We start from the raw sequence: 18,624 nt of genomic DNA on the forward strand, positions 1-18,624 counted from the left end.
AAAAGAAGAAAATATATAACATAAAATCATATCTCCTTTTTCATTTTTGACATCTTTTTAAGAAAAATCATAGACATGTAAGAATCAAAGGAATGATTGAAAATTGGATAAGGAGACTTTAAGAATAAAGTAATTTTCTCCTATGAAATTTTTAAGTTTTGAAATCGTTTTTCCTTACTTCCCTTTCATTTTTTCCCCAGAAGTGTCTACTTTTTCCAAAAGTGTTATAAGATTTTCCAGGAGGATGGATCTTAGTAGAGGTAATTTTCTCAACCAAGGATTTGGCATCAAATAAAGATATTACCAGCAATATGCCCTACCAAGAAAAAATATCCAAAGAACTTTTACATACCTTTATGATCATTTCAAATAGTAAAATATGTTCATTCTCTGTAAAATGAGCAAAAATATATGAGCTTTTTTTTAACATCAAGAATAAATATACACAGGCATCTTAAATTCAGTTTAAAAATTTGACCCAGTTGAAACTAACACACTGCATTGCTTAGCTCAGTAGATGCTAGATACAAGGTTGAATGAATACAAGAAATACTTAAATAATTATTTCTTGTATGGACTTTAGAAGAGCTGTGTTATTAGGATAATTTGGATGATTTTACTTCGTTTAGATTTTTTAAGTTTCCAAAGGTATGGATTTTTTTAAAGTTGTTTTTCCCCTCCAACTATTTTACAAAATCCTTTCTACTTCTGAGCAGTACAGAGCAAATATAACAGGACAAACACAATTTGAGACTTCTTCAAATATGTGAAAAGTTTTTATATTCTTTGAGTTTTCTCTTTTCTGTCAGTGAAGTTCTTTCAATCTTCATTTACATGAGGTGGCTTATTCCCTTACCCTCCTGGTCACATCCTCTAAATCTGTTGTATTTTGTCTGTGTGTCTGTTTAAAGAGCACTGTTTAGAGCTGAGAAATTATAAAAACCAACTGTTACTGAGTACTTAGTCTATGCCACGCCCTGTTCTAACCACTTTATGTGTATTACTTTGATTTAATCTTCAAAACTCTCCATGAGTTAGGTTACTATTATCTTATTTCTCATTTCTCAGGTGAGAAACAGACACAGAGAAGTATCTTGTTCAAGATCATAAAACTGGGAAGTGAAGGCTATTACTAAAATGGCAGGCACCTGTCTTCAAAACTCTAAATTTTTTTGTTGTAGTTTTATTGAAATATAATTAGCATATCATACAATTCAACTATTTAAAGCATACAATTTAGTATTATGGTTTTAATATATGCACAGAGTTGTGCAACCATCACCACAACCAGCTTTAGGACATTTTCATCATCTCAGAAAAACTCAGTAGCTGTCACTTTCCATTTTTCCAATTGTTGAATAAACCCTTGAAAGTGTTAATTGCTACAAGGGTATTTATACTTAAACTTTGGAAGATAACTTCTATAATAATCTATTTATTAAAGTTGTACTAATTTATATTTCCACTAACAGATTAAATATATTTCCCCACACTCAACAGGGGGATCTTTAATACAGTGTTATATCCAGTGAGCCACCAATACCCATTTTAAAATCTGGGTCAGTAACTCAATAGAAACAAAAATAGCACTCTTTCTGATAATAATATTTTGTAGTAATTTAGTTGTTATTTATGCTAAATGACTCCTGACACATTCATTTTTTTTTTAATATTAAAAAGTTATTTTATAAGTACAATGTGGTATCCTGAATTGGATTCTGGGACTGAAAAAGGACATTAGGGGAAAAACTGGAGAAATCCAAATAAAGTTTGTAGTTTAATTAATAGTATTGTACCAATGTTGATTTCTTAGTTTTGATAAACCATGGTTTTGTAAGATGTTAATTAACATTAGGGAAAACTGAGTGAAGGGCATATGGGAACCATGTACTATCTTTGCAACTCTTCTATAAATCTGTATATAATCTATATATATAAATCTATAGTTTTTCTAAAGTAAAGGTTTATAATAAAAAGAGGTTAATTTTGACTTCCTCCTACCCTCTATATGTACTTCTCTCTTCCACTGGTAATCACTGTAGTTTGATTATCCTTTTAGACTTTTTTTTAATACTTTTAAAACTTTATATATGTATCCATAGAAAATATATGGTATTGTTTTATGTATGTAGTTTTAAAATTATATTTATAGTATTATTTTCATAATATTATATCAGACATCATTCTGTAATTTATTTTTTCATTCAGAAGTCTGTTTTTAAGATCTGACCATGCTGACTGATTTAGTAAGATAGACAGTCTTTAATATTTCATTTCTCCTTACTGTTATGTAGTATTCAATCTTATAATAGCATTATTTATTTATAAATTCTCCTATTAATGGACATTTAAATGGTTTCTAAGTTTTCAGTATTACAGACAATACTGGAGTGAATATCCTAAGCATGTTTGTATAAATTTGCAAGTGTTTTTCTAGGACAGATGCCTAAAATGTGGAATTGCTGGGTCATAGGATATGCACATTTAAAGTTTTTAAAGTAGTGCCAAATTACTCTGCAAGAAATTGTACCGATTTATACTTTCCACCAATAATATATTACAGTGGCTATTTTCCCTAATGCTTGTCAACTCAGTATAAAACCAAACATCTGGATTTTTGCTATTCTGTAACAGCATCTCACTTGTTGTAGTTGGCATTTCATCTATGAGTGACATTGAGATACTTTTCATATATATTTAAAAACTATTTCTTTCCTTTGTTGTAAACTATTTTTCTCTCCCCTCCTTTTTTTTTTTATTAGATTGTTGATCATTTTTTTACTAGTTTGTAAGAATTTTGTATATATTAAGATATTAGTCCTCTGGCTGTTTATATTGATTCTAATTTTTTTCAGAGTTTGTAGTTTGCCTTTTGCTTTGTTTCTATAGTTTTCGTCATGGAGGTTTGAAAAAAATTCTAATGGTCAAACTGTCTTTCCTTTTAATAACTTTCTGATTTTATGCTTAGAAGGACCTTCCCTAGTATAAAATTTATAGTTTTAGAATTCTCTCATATTTCTTATTTCATTTTTTTAAAAAATGTTTAAATCTTCAGTCCATCTGGAATTTATTTTGGAGTAAGGAATGAGGTAAGACTGCAACCTAATTTTTTTTCCAGAGGACTACTTAGTCTTCCTGGTAACATATACTGAGTAATTCACCTTTTATACATTGATTTTGCTCCCTGCATCACAAGCTAAATACCTGTATATGTTTGGGGTTATTTTTAGGCTTTCTACCTCTTTATGTCTAGTATATCTCTGTATGTGCTAGTGTCAAATTATAATTTTATCTTTGTTTTTAATCTCTGATAAGACATTATTACTTATTCTTTTTAAAGATTTCCTAAATATTCTTGCACATTTATTTTTCCATATGAACTTTAGAATTGATTAGGAAAAAATTTATGTTAGAATTTTCATTGGTACTGCAGTAATATTATTAATTAATTTATGGGATATGACATGTGACACTGAGACAGCCCATCCAACAACTGGTTGTAATTCCACTTATTCAAGCCATAATGTCCCTCAGTAGGCTCTAAAAATTTTTACCATGTCAATCTTGCACATTTCTTAAGTGTATTCCTAGGTATTTAATGCTTTTGTTCTAGTTATTTTGCTATCATAAACAAGATATTTCTTCTGTTTTATTGTCTAATCTGTTCTCATTTATATATAGAAGAAATAAATTTTTTTTGTAGGTGAAAGTTTTTGTATACCAACTTTATATTCTCCCACTTTATTTAAAGTTCTCATATTCTTTTTAATGGTTATAGTTGATTTTCTTAAGTTTTCTGGAGAAGTCATATCACCTGCAAGTAATGATAGTTTTGTCTACTTGTTTACAATTTTTATTCCTTTTATTTCATTGGCTAATTCCATCAAAACAATGTTTAAAAATAGGGGTGATAGTCTACATCTTTGTTATATTCCTCACTTTATTGACAATGTTTTTAGAATTTTAACACTGAATATGATACTAACTTTTGGTTTGGAATAGGGAGAATTGTGTTTTGCAGGTTAAGAAAGTATCCACCTATTTTTATTTTCTTGGTCAGTCTAGCTAAAAGTTTGTCAATTTTGTTGGGTTTTTTTCAAAGAACTTTTGATTTTATTGATTTTTTCTATTGGTTTTCTATTTTTTGTTTCTATTTCATCTGCTCTAATTTTACTGTTTTCTTCCTCTGCTTGCTTTGGGTTTTCTTTGTTCTTTTTCTAGTTTCTTAAGGTAGAAGGATAAGTTACTGATTTGAGATCTTTCTTTTTTTCTAATAGAAGCATTTACCCAGTAAATTAAATTTTCCTCAAAGTACTACTTTAGCTGTATCATTTAACTTTTGGTATATTGTGTTTTTTCAGTCATTTTGTCTATATTTTTATCCTATTAAGAGTTTCTTTAATTGGATATTGAATTTTATCAAATGTGTTTAGCATCAGTGGAGGTGAATAAATGAATGAATGAATCAATCAATCTCATTACCTCCCCCTACAAAAAAAATGCCATTTTGTTTTTTTAATCTTTTTTTTGAGGGAAGAGGTATTAGGTTTATTCATTTATTTATTTTTAGAGGAGGTACTGGGGATTGAACCCAGAACCTCCTGCATGCTAAGCATGTGCTCTACCACTTGAGCTATACCCTCCCCCAAAATTTCTGTTTTGAATATTGTTGAATCTTTTTTGAGTACTTAACCATAATCTGCATTTTTACAAAAGTATTCAGTGATATAGATATTCATTTTTACTTAATGGAACTGTAATTAATCTCTGTTTCTTTATTGTATAGAAATTTACAGCGACAATGTCAACACCAGATAAGAAGGCCTCACAGAAGATTGGTTTTCGATTACGTAACTTACTCAAGCTTCCCAAAGCACATAAATGGTGCATATATGAGTGGTTCTACTCAAATATAGATAAGTATGTATCATGGCTTATATTAGAAGTATCACTTGAACCAGAAGTTTAAGGTTTTCAAATGTTAAAAGCCTCAATCTTTTCTAGAGGCCTATTTTTATTCTACTTTTTTTCCTGAATTTCTTTTTCTAGTCCTCATTCCAGTTTGATCTGTTTCCAATTTTCATAGTTTTCTTCCCTCCTCTCCTTTTCTGGGAAGAAGTTATTATACATTTTTGTGAAAAATAAAGTGAAAGTATAATTTCTGTGTTCTAATTTACCAAGGCTATGGAGTGACAATACTCTAAAACATGCATCATTGTTGGCAGTGAATGGGACTTGTTTTATAAATCTCAAGATTTAAAATGCTAGTATAATAGTAGAGAAACAGTTACTAATGGTAATAATAATTGAGTAAGAATTTTAGGATAGTTTCTATTCTGTACTTTGTATTTGGGGATAATATTTATGCACTTTAGTTATATATAAATGTTTAATTAGATAAACAAGATTATACTGTATAGCACAGGGAAATGTATACAAGATCTTGTGGTAGCTCACAGCAAAAAAAATGTGACAATGAATACTTGTATGTTCATGTAAAACTGAAAAATTGTGCTCTACGCTGGAATTTGACACAACATTGTAAAATGACTATAACTCAATAAAGTTTTAAAAAATTCTAAAAAATAAAATAACTGTTTAAGTAGAACATAATAAGAGATTTGGGTGAAATCCAGTTATTCAATAACAATTTACTGAGGAAAGACTCTGATTTCTAATCCACCACAATCTAATCTAATCTAATCCATGTCAGTCAGTGGTGCTTCCTTTGCTGGCTACTTACCTTTTTTTCCTTTCTCTGCTTTCACCAGGTGCCTACCCTGAGGCTTGTGAATCTCATAAACATGCATATTTAAGCTCAAGAGATTCATGTATCATTGCTAAGACTGGTTCCTGGTTTCTCAAACGCTGATAAAATTGTTTTATTTTTGTCCAAAAATTTTTTCATAGGTTTAAGAGAGTTCTCAGGGTGTCCTAATATGACTGAGTTCTAGATTTCCCAAGAATTAATCTAACCCTCTTAAGTCCCCCAGTTTTCTGAAATTGATTTAATCTGAAAGAGAACTCCTTGGTGATGGTATTCCCTTTGGGACAAAGATCATTTGTAGCTAACATTGTTTATCCTCACCAGATATAATGATAGTGCTAGGATAGCGTCTCAAAGGATAGACCCCTGTAGGAGACTTAGCAAAAATCAATGTCTCCTGAAACCTCAAGCACAGACGATATTTCTTACACATTATTTATTTCATAAATGCAAAGGATTTAGTTTAATTTTAGCACTTGGAATTTGTGCCTGTTTTATATATGTTTTGGGTAGAAGTAAAAGTTTGGTGGCTTGTGATTGATGTTTTGAAAATTGGAATGCATATTTTGAATTTTATGTCTTTTAAGTAACACATTGTATGTTAACTATTAAAATATCATTTCTGTTTTACAGACCACTTTTTGAAGGTGACAATGACTTCTGTGTATGTCTAAAGGAATCTTTTCCTAATTTGAAAACAAGAAAGTTAACAAGAGTAGAATGGGGAAAAATCAGGCGGCTTATGGGGAAACCACGGAGGTAAAAATAATGTTTTTGTTTAAAATAAAATCAATAAATTAATTGGTAGTATCATTACCACATTGCTTTTTTTCATCTTCAAAAGGATTGGTACCAAACATAACTTTTAAGAATACACTATATATAAAAATAGATTTTAAAAAGTTTCTTCTGTATAGCACAGGGAACTGTGTTCAATATCTTATCATAACCTTTAATGGAAAAAATATGAAAACGAATATATGTACATATATGCATGACTGGAACATTGTGCTGTACACCAGAGATTGACAACATTGTAACTGACTGAGCGTCAATTAAAAAAAATAATTAATTATGTGTTAAATATATCCTGTTGACCAATGTTAATATAGATGCTTTTTGTACTTATGCATCTTACAAATTAAATGCACAGTTTCATTTTTGTTCAGATCATAGATTTTTTAATGTAATTTTGTCACATTATCTATGCCCCACTATGTTCCCCCAAAAAATTTTAAGAATGCACTAAAAAACATTTAATGAAGCTATAGGTTATGCATACGTTGTTATTCTCTTTTGTACAACTTTTTATCACCTCAAGAGCCTTTCCACAAATGCATGTTTTACTTTACATAAAAACAGAAGTCAAATGAATATATCCAATATGTTACTTTCTGAGAATTGCTTTTCATGTGAAACTACTTTTCCTTTTCTAGTGTTATTTTGTTTTCCTAACACGTCAGAAAACCTCGTATTACTTTTGAGTGAAATTTTACAATATGTTAGATCGTAAGTTCTCATTTTACTTCAGTCTGCCTAGTAAAAGCATATGTAAGTCTTTTTCATTTTAAGTGATGGGGGAATTCAGGGAAGGCTTGTAAATATAAAGTGATTTGGACAAGTAGAAATGGAATTTAGTTTTAATTATTTCTATAGACAATAATGAAATTCATGGAGAACTTTTAATTGAACTAATACTTTATTATATTTTATCCCTTATATTGAAAGATGATTTTTTAAAATATTTCCATTATTTATAAGAACAAATTAAAATGTGATATATTAGTGTATTTCATACCAGTAATTTATGGTCTTTGGTAATTAGGCCATTTGAGGGTTTTTGCTGTGACTTTACATGTTTGAGTAAATTGAACTACACTGTTTCTAATTATTGTCCATCAGAATGAGGTATTAGTCACTATTTATTTTATTATTTGGTTATAATTCTGCAGTTTGTTTGAGTGCTGTTATAATATTTTTCTTGGTAATTTATTCTGTGTTATCTTACCATAACATTGTTTAATCTTCTAGTCTTTACTTCATCAAGGTAGATTAACAGTTGAAATGAAGTCTTTATTTTCAACAAAAGTTTGTAGTTTTTCTTTTTTCTGAGGAAGTCAAGGGACACTACAAATTATTGATACAGTATACTTTTTGAAATATCCTTAAAAAATGTAAAATAAAATACCAAGAAAGAGCTTAACAAGAAATGTGCAGGATACAAATGAGGAACTGGGAATATATACGTGATCTTGGATAAGAATACACAGCATACTAAGTTAACCTGTAAATTAAAATCAGTCCCAATAAAAATATCAGTAGGCCTTTTTTTTCCCAACTGGATGAACTAATTCTAAAATTCACATGTAAGGAGAAATCAAGCAGAAAGATCTGGGAAGATTCTGAAGAAGTAATAAGGAAGACTGCCATTATCAGATATTAAAATAGATTATAATATGATCATAATCAAAATGGTAGTGTAGTGGTACATGATTAGAGAGATGAATTAAAAAGGAGAGAAAGTACAGATAGAATCAAAGATGTCTACAGGAATTTAATACATGGTAACAGTGGTGGCACCTCAGGCATATAGGGGAGAATTGGGTTAAACTATTTAATGGCTATTGAGACCACTCTGAAGCAATCAAAGAAAAAACAGGTTGGTTTCATACCTCATACCTTATACCAGGAAAGATTTGAAAAGTATTAGAGATTCAAATGTTTTAAAATGAATCAGTAAAACTACTAAGGGGACCTATAGGAGAGTTTTCTTTGATCTTGAATTGGAGAAGGTCTTTCTAACAGGTCCCAAAGCTAGGAACTATAAAAGAAGATATTAGTAAATTTGACTTCATAAAAATAATAACATTTTGCATTGTCTGCCCTCCCCCCAAAAACCCATAAACAAAGTCAAAAGACAACAACAAAAATATTTGTAACTCTTATCACAGACAATGGATTAATTTCCTAATATGTGAAGAACTATGGATCAGTAAAAAATAAAAGAAGTCAAATAACCCATAATAAAAATGTCTGTTTATACAGACAGTTTGTAGGAAAGCAAAAAGAAATGGCTCTTTCAAACAGATGAAAAGAGTTTAATCTTACTCATAATGAGAAAATAAAATCAAAGTATGCTGAAGTATTATTTTTTAACTATCAGATTGACATAGCTCATAAGGTTTTAATACGTTGGGTTGGCAGTGGTGTGGTGAAAAAGTCACTCTTCTTGGTGAGATTAAATTTGTATAACCTCTGTGGAGGGCAATTTGGTAATATCTATCAAATTTACAAATTTCCATATGCTTTAATCTAGTACTTCTGTGAATTTAGATCACAGAAATACTTGTGCATGGGTAAAATGACATGTACAAAGTTATTTTTTTGCAGTATTATTTGTAGTAACAAAAGATTGGCAAAACCTAAATGTCCATAAATAGGGGAATGTTTAATTAAAGTGTGGTACCCCAATATATTTGAATACTGTGAAATCATAACTTAAAATCAGAGGAAGTTTCTTATGTAGGGATATGGAAGTGATTGCTAGGATACTTTAAGAAGCAAAATATACAACATAACATATTGTAGCTATTTGAGAAAAATAGGAAGGGAACATAGGCATTTTTTGCTCGTATATGCCTAAAGTATCAGTGAAGGACATGTACAAAACTTACAATAATGATCCTCTGGAAGACAAAATAGGAACAGGTATTTAAGAGTTTTCAGTGCCTTTAGAATCTTTTAAATTTGAAGCCTATAAATGTACTAACTATGCAAAAATACTATTTAAATAAAATTTCATTGCTGAAAGTGTATAGTATATCCAGAATCTATGAAGAACTCTGAAAATTCAGTATTAAGAATCAAACATCCCATTTAACAAATTGGCAAAAGATTTGAATAGGTGATTCACCAAATATATAGGATATTAAATAAACACTTGAGAGGACATTCAACATAATTAGTCACTAGGAAAATGCAAATTAAAACTACAGTGTTGAAAATTTATAAGACTAGGTATACCAAGTGTTGGTAAGGCTGTGGGGAAACTTGAACTCTCATACACCACTGGTGGGAGTATAAAATGGTACAACCACTTTGAAAAAACAATTTGGCAGTTTTTCTTCCCTTCCCTTCCCTTCCCTTCTCTTCTCTTCTCTTCTCTTCTCTTCTCTTCTCTTCTCTTCTCTTCTCTCTCTCTCTCTTTCTGTCTCTCTCTCTCTCTCTTTCTCTCTTTCTCTCTTTACTTCTGGCTTAAATTTTTAGAGCAGTTTTAAGTTTATAGCAAAATTAAGAGGAAGATAGAGAGCTTTCTCATATACCCCTGCCCCCACACATACATAGCCTCCCCCATTATCAGTGTCCTCTACCAGAGTGGTACATTTGTGACAATTGATGAACCTGCATCAACACATCATAATCACCCAAAGTCCATAGTTTACATTAGAGTTCACTCTTGGTGTTGTACATTCTATGGGTTTTGGCAAATGTATAATGGCGTATATCCACCATTATAATACTTTACAGAGTATTTTCACTGCCCTAAAAATATTCTGTGCTCTACCAGTTCATCCCTCCCCATCCCCACGAACTGCTGACAACCACTGATCTTTTTATTGTTTTCATAGCTTTGCATTTTCCAGAATGCCATATATTGGACTCATATAGAATGTAGCCTTTTCAGATTGGCTTCTTTCACTTGGTAATATGAATTTTAGTTTCCTCCATGTCTTCTCATGGTTTGATAGCTCATACTTCTTAGTGCTGAATAATACTCCATTCTCTGGATGTACAAGTTTATTTATTTACCTGCTGAGGGAGAACTCAATTGATTCCAAGTTTTAGCAATTATGAATAAGGCTGCTGTAAACATCCATGAACAGATTTTTGTGTGGACATAAGTTTTCAACTCATTTGGGTAAATATCAAGGAGCATGATTGTTGGATTTTATGATAAGAGAATATTTACTTTTGCAGGAAATCACCAACGACTGCACCATTTTCCATTCCTACTAGAAATGAATGGGTTCCTGTTTTTCCACATCCTCACCAGCATTTGAAGTTTTCTGTGTTCCAGATTTTGGCTATTCTAATAAATGTGTAGTGGTGTCTCATTGTTTTATTTGCATTTCCCTGATGACATATGATGTGGAGCATCTTTTCATATGCTTATTTGCCATCTGTATATCTTCCTTTTTTTCTTAAAACGTTAAACAAACATTGACAATATGATCCAGCCATTTCACTACTTCAGTCAAGAGAAATGAAAGCATATGTTTATACAAAATCTCACACACAAGTGTTCGTATCAACTTTGTTGTAATAGCCAAAACCTGGAAATAACCCCTAAGTCCACCAGCAGGTGAATGGGTAAACAAATGGTGATACAGCCATAGAATAGGGTGTGTCTTAGTAAAAAGAAATGAACCATTGATACATACAACAACATGGATGAATCTTAGCATAATTATGCTGATTGAAAGAAGCCTGACAGAAGAGTATATACTAGATGATTCTATTTATATAAAAGTTTAGAAGATAGAAACTATAATGACAGAAAGCAACTTAGTGATTGCTTGAGAAATGGGGATATAGAAGTGGGAGGAAGCAAAGGAAGAATAATCAAGTGGCACAAGGAAACTTTGGGGAGCTGATTGATGCATTCATATGTTCATTATCTGGACTGTAGTGATATTTTTATATCGTATCATAGTGGTACAATGTATATTTTGTGGCATGAAAGCTGTATTTAAATACCTTTAATTTATCCTAGAATTTGAAAATAGAAGTAAGATAAGCCTAAAAATAAGAGTAGATTCAGTAATCATACTTCAAGGCAGGAAGTAATGATTAAAAGTTTACACAGTGGCAAGTCTTATCTTTAATTCCTATGTTGATATGCTCACTGAGTCCCTGGGAAAATATCATGTTCTTCTAAATAGAATATTGAAATTGAACTTTGTTCTTAAGAGGAGACCTGGGATCCAAATGCAGTTTTGCAAAGGATGGTGAACAAATCCTCGTGCTTTGTAGGAAGGAATAATCTAGACTTGTGTATCTTTCAGTCTTGCGAGGTCCTGTTTTTAAAAAGATATAAAGGTAATTTACTTTAAAGAAAAAAATGATTATTTCTGAGAACCCATTTTTAAATACAGTCCTCGAAAGAATGAGAGGAATAAAGTGGGTAGTGAGATGGATGGTCTGATTTGAAATTTTCATATAGGACAGTTATCAGTTTATATGATTTTTATAATTTATTCTAGATGTTCTTCTGCATTTTTTGAGGAAGAGAGATCAGCATTAAAACAGAAACGGCAGAAAATAAGGCTCTTACAACAAAGGAAGGTTGCAGATGTTTCACAATTCAAGGATCTCCCAGATGAAATTCCTTTGCCTCTGGTTATTGGAACCAAAGTCACAGGTAAGTGAAGATAAGCTTAATACTATTTTGACTTGTAATTTTTCTCCAAGATTGCCTTTATTAGACACTGGCTTTTAAATTTAGAAAACTTAACCTTAGTTCTGTAGCAGTATACTATAGAGTTTACTGTACCTTCATCTGTGAAGTTGGTTTTTTAATATAATTGGATGAAAGTGTACCTGTTCAAAGCAATGTCTACCACAACATAAAGTAAAGCAAACTACCCTAAAGATGAAACTTAAAATTCACTGGAATAAGTGTATTATTTAAATTTTTAAAATTTTGAATTCTGTTTTTGCTTCCACATCATTGTTTTTCCTTTCTAACCAGTCTTACCTGGTTAGTTCACAAACACCATTGTTCTCATGATCTTTGAGTTTAGAAATAGTCCATTTCTAATGACTGAATAAAACAAAATTATTCAGTAGACAGAATTTACACTTTTACAAAATTTAATTAAACTGTCAATTTGTAGATGGTGACTCTATATGTTCACCTCAGTTTCAGTATTGAGGGAAAGTACCACCAAAACCTCAAGTTTAAGTTAATCCTTAATAATTTGGTGAATTAAAATTATAATTTATGTAATATAAGAAATAACAAGGTGTTATGTGGGTAGGTAGGGTAGTAATAGTACTGAAAGGGTTTGAAAATGGTTGCATTAATCAGGGAATATTTTTTGAAAGAAAGGGAACCTTGAATTACATATTTATATAATTTTTTCTCTGGCTATAAAAGTGGTACATGTTTCCATCATATTGTAAAAATGGGTAATGAAGAGGAAGGGTGGATAACAGGGAGGAGACTGTATCATGCATATGAAATGCAGATAGAAAAGAGAAGAATGGATTTAGTAATAACTTACCATGTACAGAAGTTATAGATGATGTGGTCTCTCTCTTAACAAAATTAGTCTAGGAATGGGTATGGAGATAGAGTAAGGGAGAGATGGCATTCCTGAAAAAAATATATTAGTTCTAAAAATTCCGTATAAATAAGTACAGACACAAAGTCTACAACGTAGCTACTAATCAGAGAAATGCTGGTATGAGTAGAATGACACATAGACCCAATTAGGAAATCCTTAAAAGTTAATTGCCACAGAATTTTAAGGACTGGCAGTATTATTTGATAAGGCTGAAAATTTTACAGAGGGTCTGTAAGTAGCTACTCTTGTTACAGTGGAGAAAAGGAATGGGTCTGGATGTATCAACATATGAGAGAAGCTTTGTAGGAATCAACTACTAGAACTTTTTAAAATTTCCGTTTGGTCTAGAAGAGGTGTCAGTGATCTGTGGCCTGTGGGCCAAATGTGGTTTGCCATCTATTTATATATGGTCTATAAGATAAGAATGATTTTTACATTTTTAAATAGATGGGGGGAAAACCCAAAAGATATGACTTTGTGACATATGAAAATTATATAAAATTCAGAAGGCCTCATTAAGAAATGAAGATGCTCTAAATTAATTTCATAACTGAAACAGACTAACTCTAACAAAATTTAAGAGCAAGTATGACAGGGCCAAAAAGAATTGCTTGTAATTTTTTGTTGACCAGAAAATGTCCAACACACTGTCCAACATACAGTAAAAAAATTGCTAGACCTATGAAGAAATAGGAAAACAAGATTTGTAGTCAAGACAAAAAGCAATCAGTAGAAGTAGATGCTAGGATAACTCAGACATTGGAATTAGTTTCAAAATAACTGTTATAAAACATGTTCAAGAACTCAAATGTATGTACACCAGAAATTGACACAAACTATAAACTGACTATGCTTCAATTTTAAAATAATAAAAAGAAATAAATAAAAAAATAACTTAAATGTAAATATGGTCATAAATTAATGGGGCTATCTCAATAGGTAAGTGGAAATTATTTAGATAAAACAAATTTAAAATTGAAAAGTATAGTATCTGAAAAGAAAAATTCTGTACGAGTTTAAAAGCATATTGGAAACAGCAAAAACAAGGGTCATTGAACTTCAGACTAGATCAGTATAAATGATCCATTGTGAAAATAGGAGGGAAAAAATGGAAAAAGCATTACAGGAGCCCCAGAGACCTGTAGGAGAATATTAAGCAATATAGTATATATGTAATTAGTGTCCCTAAAAGGAGAAGAGAGGCATAATGGCACATAGATAGACAAAAGATTTAATTTTTCTTCTTCCAGTTTTGTTGAAATATAATTGACATACAGCACTGTAAGGTATATGTCATAATGATTGCACTTACATCAGTTACATTTCCCAACCTTGGAGAAGTGGCCTTTTGTAGGAGAGGTCCTGTGCATCCCAGCAGCGCACTCCTCTCTGGTCACCAGAGCTATACGCTCTGGATGCCCCCTGCATGGGCTGCCTGGGTCTTTCTGTTGTGGTGGGCTGACTACTTGGAGGCCTTCTGGTAGGTGTGGCTGGCCCCCTTCTGGTTGGTTGCTCGACTCTGCCTTGTGGAGGGCTGCTGGTTGATGGGGCTGGGTCACAAGGTGGCTGGTTGCGAAAGCGGGTGGGGAGTCCTGGGGCTAGTGCTGACCCTCTGGTGGGCGGAGCTGGGTTTTGGTGTGGGTGGTTATAGGCCAGGATCCCAGATCTGGTGCTGGTGGCTGGGACAGTTCCTGACACAGCTGTCTGTGGGGTTCTGGTGTATCTCGGCTGGTGAGTGAGGCTGGATCCTGGGCTATTGGCTGAGGGGGCCAGGGTATCTAGTGGCTGCTGCCAGCTTGCTGGTTTGTGGGTCAAAGTCCCTGGTGTTCCCTGGGCTAATGTCCCACCACTGGTGGACTGAAGGAGTTCCTGCAGTGGCTGGCTGAGGGCCCAAGGTGTCCCAAAGCTGGTATTAGCCTGCCAGTGGGCAGAGCCAGGGCTCAGTGGGTACTGGGGCTGATCCATGCCTGCTGGTTTGTGGGCTGGTTCTGACACAGTGGGCTGTGGGACTGGTGGTCCTGGAGCTGGTGTCTACCCATAGTTGGATGGGTGAGGGTGCGGGAATCCCAGGGCTGGTGCCTGCCCACTGGCAGGTCCGGGGTTCTCTCATTGCAGGGCCTGAGGTACTGGAGCTGGTGTCGGCCTGCTGAGGGGCAGGGCCAAGGCCTAGGGAGTCCCCAGGCTGGTACCCACCCACTGGTAGGTGAGGCCTGGGTCCTGGGGCTAATGCTAGCTCACTGATGGCAGAGCCACTCCTAGGGTCTCTGGCTGCAGGGCCCTGAAAGTCCCAGAGTTAGTCTTTGGTGGGTGGTGCCAGAAAACAGGGAGTCTGGGGGCTGGTGCCTGCCAAGTAGTGGGTGAGGCTGGTCCCTTGGCCACTGCTGGCCCACTCCGGAGCAAAGCCAGGTCCCAGGGTCTCTGGTGCGGGGCCCTAGGGGGTCTTGGGACTGTTGCAACGCCTTGGTGTCAGTGGCCGGACCTGGGCCCTCTGGTGGACAGGGCCAGGGCCTAAAGCTGCTGTGGGATCAGGGACTCCTGGATGGCTGGCCAGCTGGTGGGTGGGGTGGGTGGGGCTGTGTTCCTGCCCAGCTAGCTGCTTGGCCTGAGGCGTCCCAGTACTGGTGCAGACAGCCTGCTGGGCGGGGCTGGGTCCCAGCCTTAATAAGCTAGAGGGAAGATTGAAAAATGGCTCTTGCCAGCACCAGAGTCCTCATGGTTGAACAAGCGCCCAGAAATGGCTGCCACCAGTGTCTTTATCCCCCCGGTGAGCTCCAGTTACCTCCTGCTTGTGAGGGAGGCTCTGCAAGATCATCAGGTGGGTCTAACCCAGGCTTCTTTTGAATTATTGCTTCTGCTCTAGGTCCCAAAGCTTGTGAGATTTAGTGTGCAGTCTTAAGAATGGAGTCTCTATTTCCCACAGCCTTCTGGCTGTCCCAGATGTAAGCCCCGCTGGCCTTCAAAGACAAACGTTCTGAGGGTTTGTCTTCCAGTGCAGGACTTCCGGATTGGAAGACACCCACGTGGGGCTTGGATCCCTTGCTCCTTGGGGAGACCCTCTGCAGTTGTAATTATCCTCTCCTTTGTGTGTCACCCATGTAGAAGTGTAGTTCTTGACTATACTGCGTCCCTGCCCCTCCTACTTGTCTGGTTGTGGTTCCTTCTTTATATCTTTGGTTGTAGAAGATCTTTTCTGCTAGTCTTCTGGTCTTTCTCATAATAATCACTCTGTAAATAGTTGTAATTTTAGTGTGCCTGTGGGAAGAGGTGAGCTCAAAGTCTTCCTCCTCCACCATCTTGGCCACCCTCCCCAAATCTGATTACAAAAAAAGTACAGATCCGCAATACTCTAAACCGCAAGCCATATAACCTACAGGTATACAAAACCCATAATTAGACACAATACAGAAAAAATACAGAACAAATCTTGAAAAAAAGTCATAGAGAAATAACATTATATGCAGAACAGTGATATAAATGGCAACTGACTTCTCATGGGGAAAAAAATAAACACTAGATATTATGTCAAATGCAGTTTTCAGATTAAAGGGAAATGATAGCAGATGGAACCTTGAGTACAGAAAGTAGCAGCACCAGAAATGGTTTCATGTGCCTGTTGACCATCTGTATGTCTTCTTTGGAGGAATGTCTGTTCAGCTCCTTTGCTCATTTTTTAATTGGGTTGTTTGTCTTTTGTTGTTGAGTATGGATTCTTTATATATTTTGGATATAGTCCTTCATTGGATATATGATTTGCAAATATTTTCTCTCATTTGGTATGTCGTCTTTTTGTTTTGTTGGTTTCCTTTGCTGTGCAGAAACTTTTTTGTTTGATGTAATTCCATTTGTTCAATTTTGCTTTTGTTTCCCTTGCCTGAGGAGACATATCCAGAAAGATATTGTTAAACCAATGTCAGAGAGCATACTGCATATGTTTTCTTCTAGGAGTTTTATTGTTTTAGGTCTTACATTCAAGTATTTAATCTGTTTCGAGTTGATTTTTGTATATGATGTGTGTGAGGTAGTGGTCTCGTTTCTTCTTTTACATGTAGCTATCCATTTAAGGAATAACTTTTTTAAAATACTAAGATGTATACCTAGAAAGCCACTAGAGAAATTAAATTTGACATACTAACAAATACTCAATTAAGTGAAAAGATGTCAGGAAAGAAAGGACAGAGGAGTAGAAAATAAGTAGCACGATAGTAGACTTACATTTAATTATCTTAAAATGATATTAAATGTCCATGAACTAAACACTGTCCTTAAAAAGTAAAGATTATCAGACTGGATTTACTTCAAAAAATAAGACTCAACTGCAGTTGACCATTGAACAACATGGGTTTGATGGGTTTGAATAATGTAGGTCCACTTATACATGAATTTTTTTCAATAAACATATTGGAAATTTTTTTGGAGATGTGTGACAACTTAAAATTTGCAGATGAGTCTTTTAGTCTTGAAATATTGGAAAAATTAAGGAAAAAGATACATCATGAATATATAAGATATATGTAGACAGTCTGTTTTATCATTTACTGCTAATAAGATACGGTAGTAAAATTTATCAAAACTTACCCCCACAAACACAGACTATACATTTGCTGTTGAGAGAAATGTAAAAGAACATAGAGATACAGTATTAAATAATAACTACATAAAATTAACTGTAGTACATAATGTATTACTGTAAAAACTTCATAGCAACCTCCTGTTATTGCAGTGACCTCAACTGTTGCAAATATCTGCTTAAAATGCTGTATGACCCTAATCATCACTTTGTGATCAGTTCATCTCCAATAAATTGCATGTTACAGTAAAAAGTGATCTCTTACAGTTCTGAAGTATTTTTCATTGTATGTAATGCAATACCATAAACCTTAAATAACACAATGAAGCCCATAAGAAGTACCACAGTGATGCTGGAGTTGCTCCCAAGAAGCAGAGAAAAGCCATGATATTATAAGAAAAAGTTGAATTGCTTGATACGTACTGTATGTACATATGTATTGAGGTCTTCAGCTGTGATTGCCCACCATTTCAAGATAAATGAATCAAGTATAAGGACCATTGTAGAAAAAAGAAAAAAGGTAATTTATGAAGCCATTGCTGCAGCTATGCCAGCAGGCACAAATACCTTGCATTTTTAAAAAAATACCTTTTTATCTCTAATGAAAGTACAGCTTTTATGTGGGTGTAGGATTGCTATAAGAAAGGCACACCTATGGACTCTGATATGATTTGAGAAAAAGTGAAGTCATTATATGACAACTCAAAGCAAAAGGGAATGAAGGATCTAAAGCTGAAGAATTTAATGCCAGCAAAGGATGGTTTGATAATTTAAAAAAGAGATTTGGCTTAAAAAATGTCAAGATAACAGGAGAAGCAGCTTCTGTCAACTAAGAGACAGCAGACAGGTTCCCAGATGCCATTAAGAAAATCATTGAGGAGAAAAGATACCTGCCTGAACAGGTTTTTAATGCAGACCAAAGTGCCCTATTCAGGGAAAAA

General features: G+C 34.0%; 1 protein-coding gene across 2 annotated transcripts in view; it reads left to right on the forward strand.

The window, feature by feature from the left end:
* Positions 1-18,624, forward strand: part of LIN9 (lin-9 DREAM MuvB core complex component) — a 50,873-nt gene that overhangs the window by 10,375 nt on the left and 21,874 nt on the right. For both annotated transcript variants that reach the window (XM_032466585.1, XM_032466586.1), the window contains 3 exons: positions 4,787-4,920; positions 6,401-6,526; positions 12,031-12,188. In XM_032466585.1, the coding sequence (XP_032322476.1) occupies positions 4,787-4,920; positions 6,401-6,526; positions 12,031-12,188 (418 nt within the window). The remainder of the gene's footprint in view (positions 1-4,786; positions 4,921-6,400; positions 6,527-12,030; positions 12,189-18,624) is intronic.

The sequence above is a fragment of the Camelus ferus genome, chromosome 23 (assembly GCF_009834535.1).
Source record: "Camelus ferus isolate YT-003-E chromosome 23, BCGSAC_Cfer_1.0, whole genome shotgun sequence".
NCBI lineage: Eukaryota > Metazoa > Chordata > Mammalia > Artiodactyla > Camelidae > Camelus > Camelus ferus.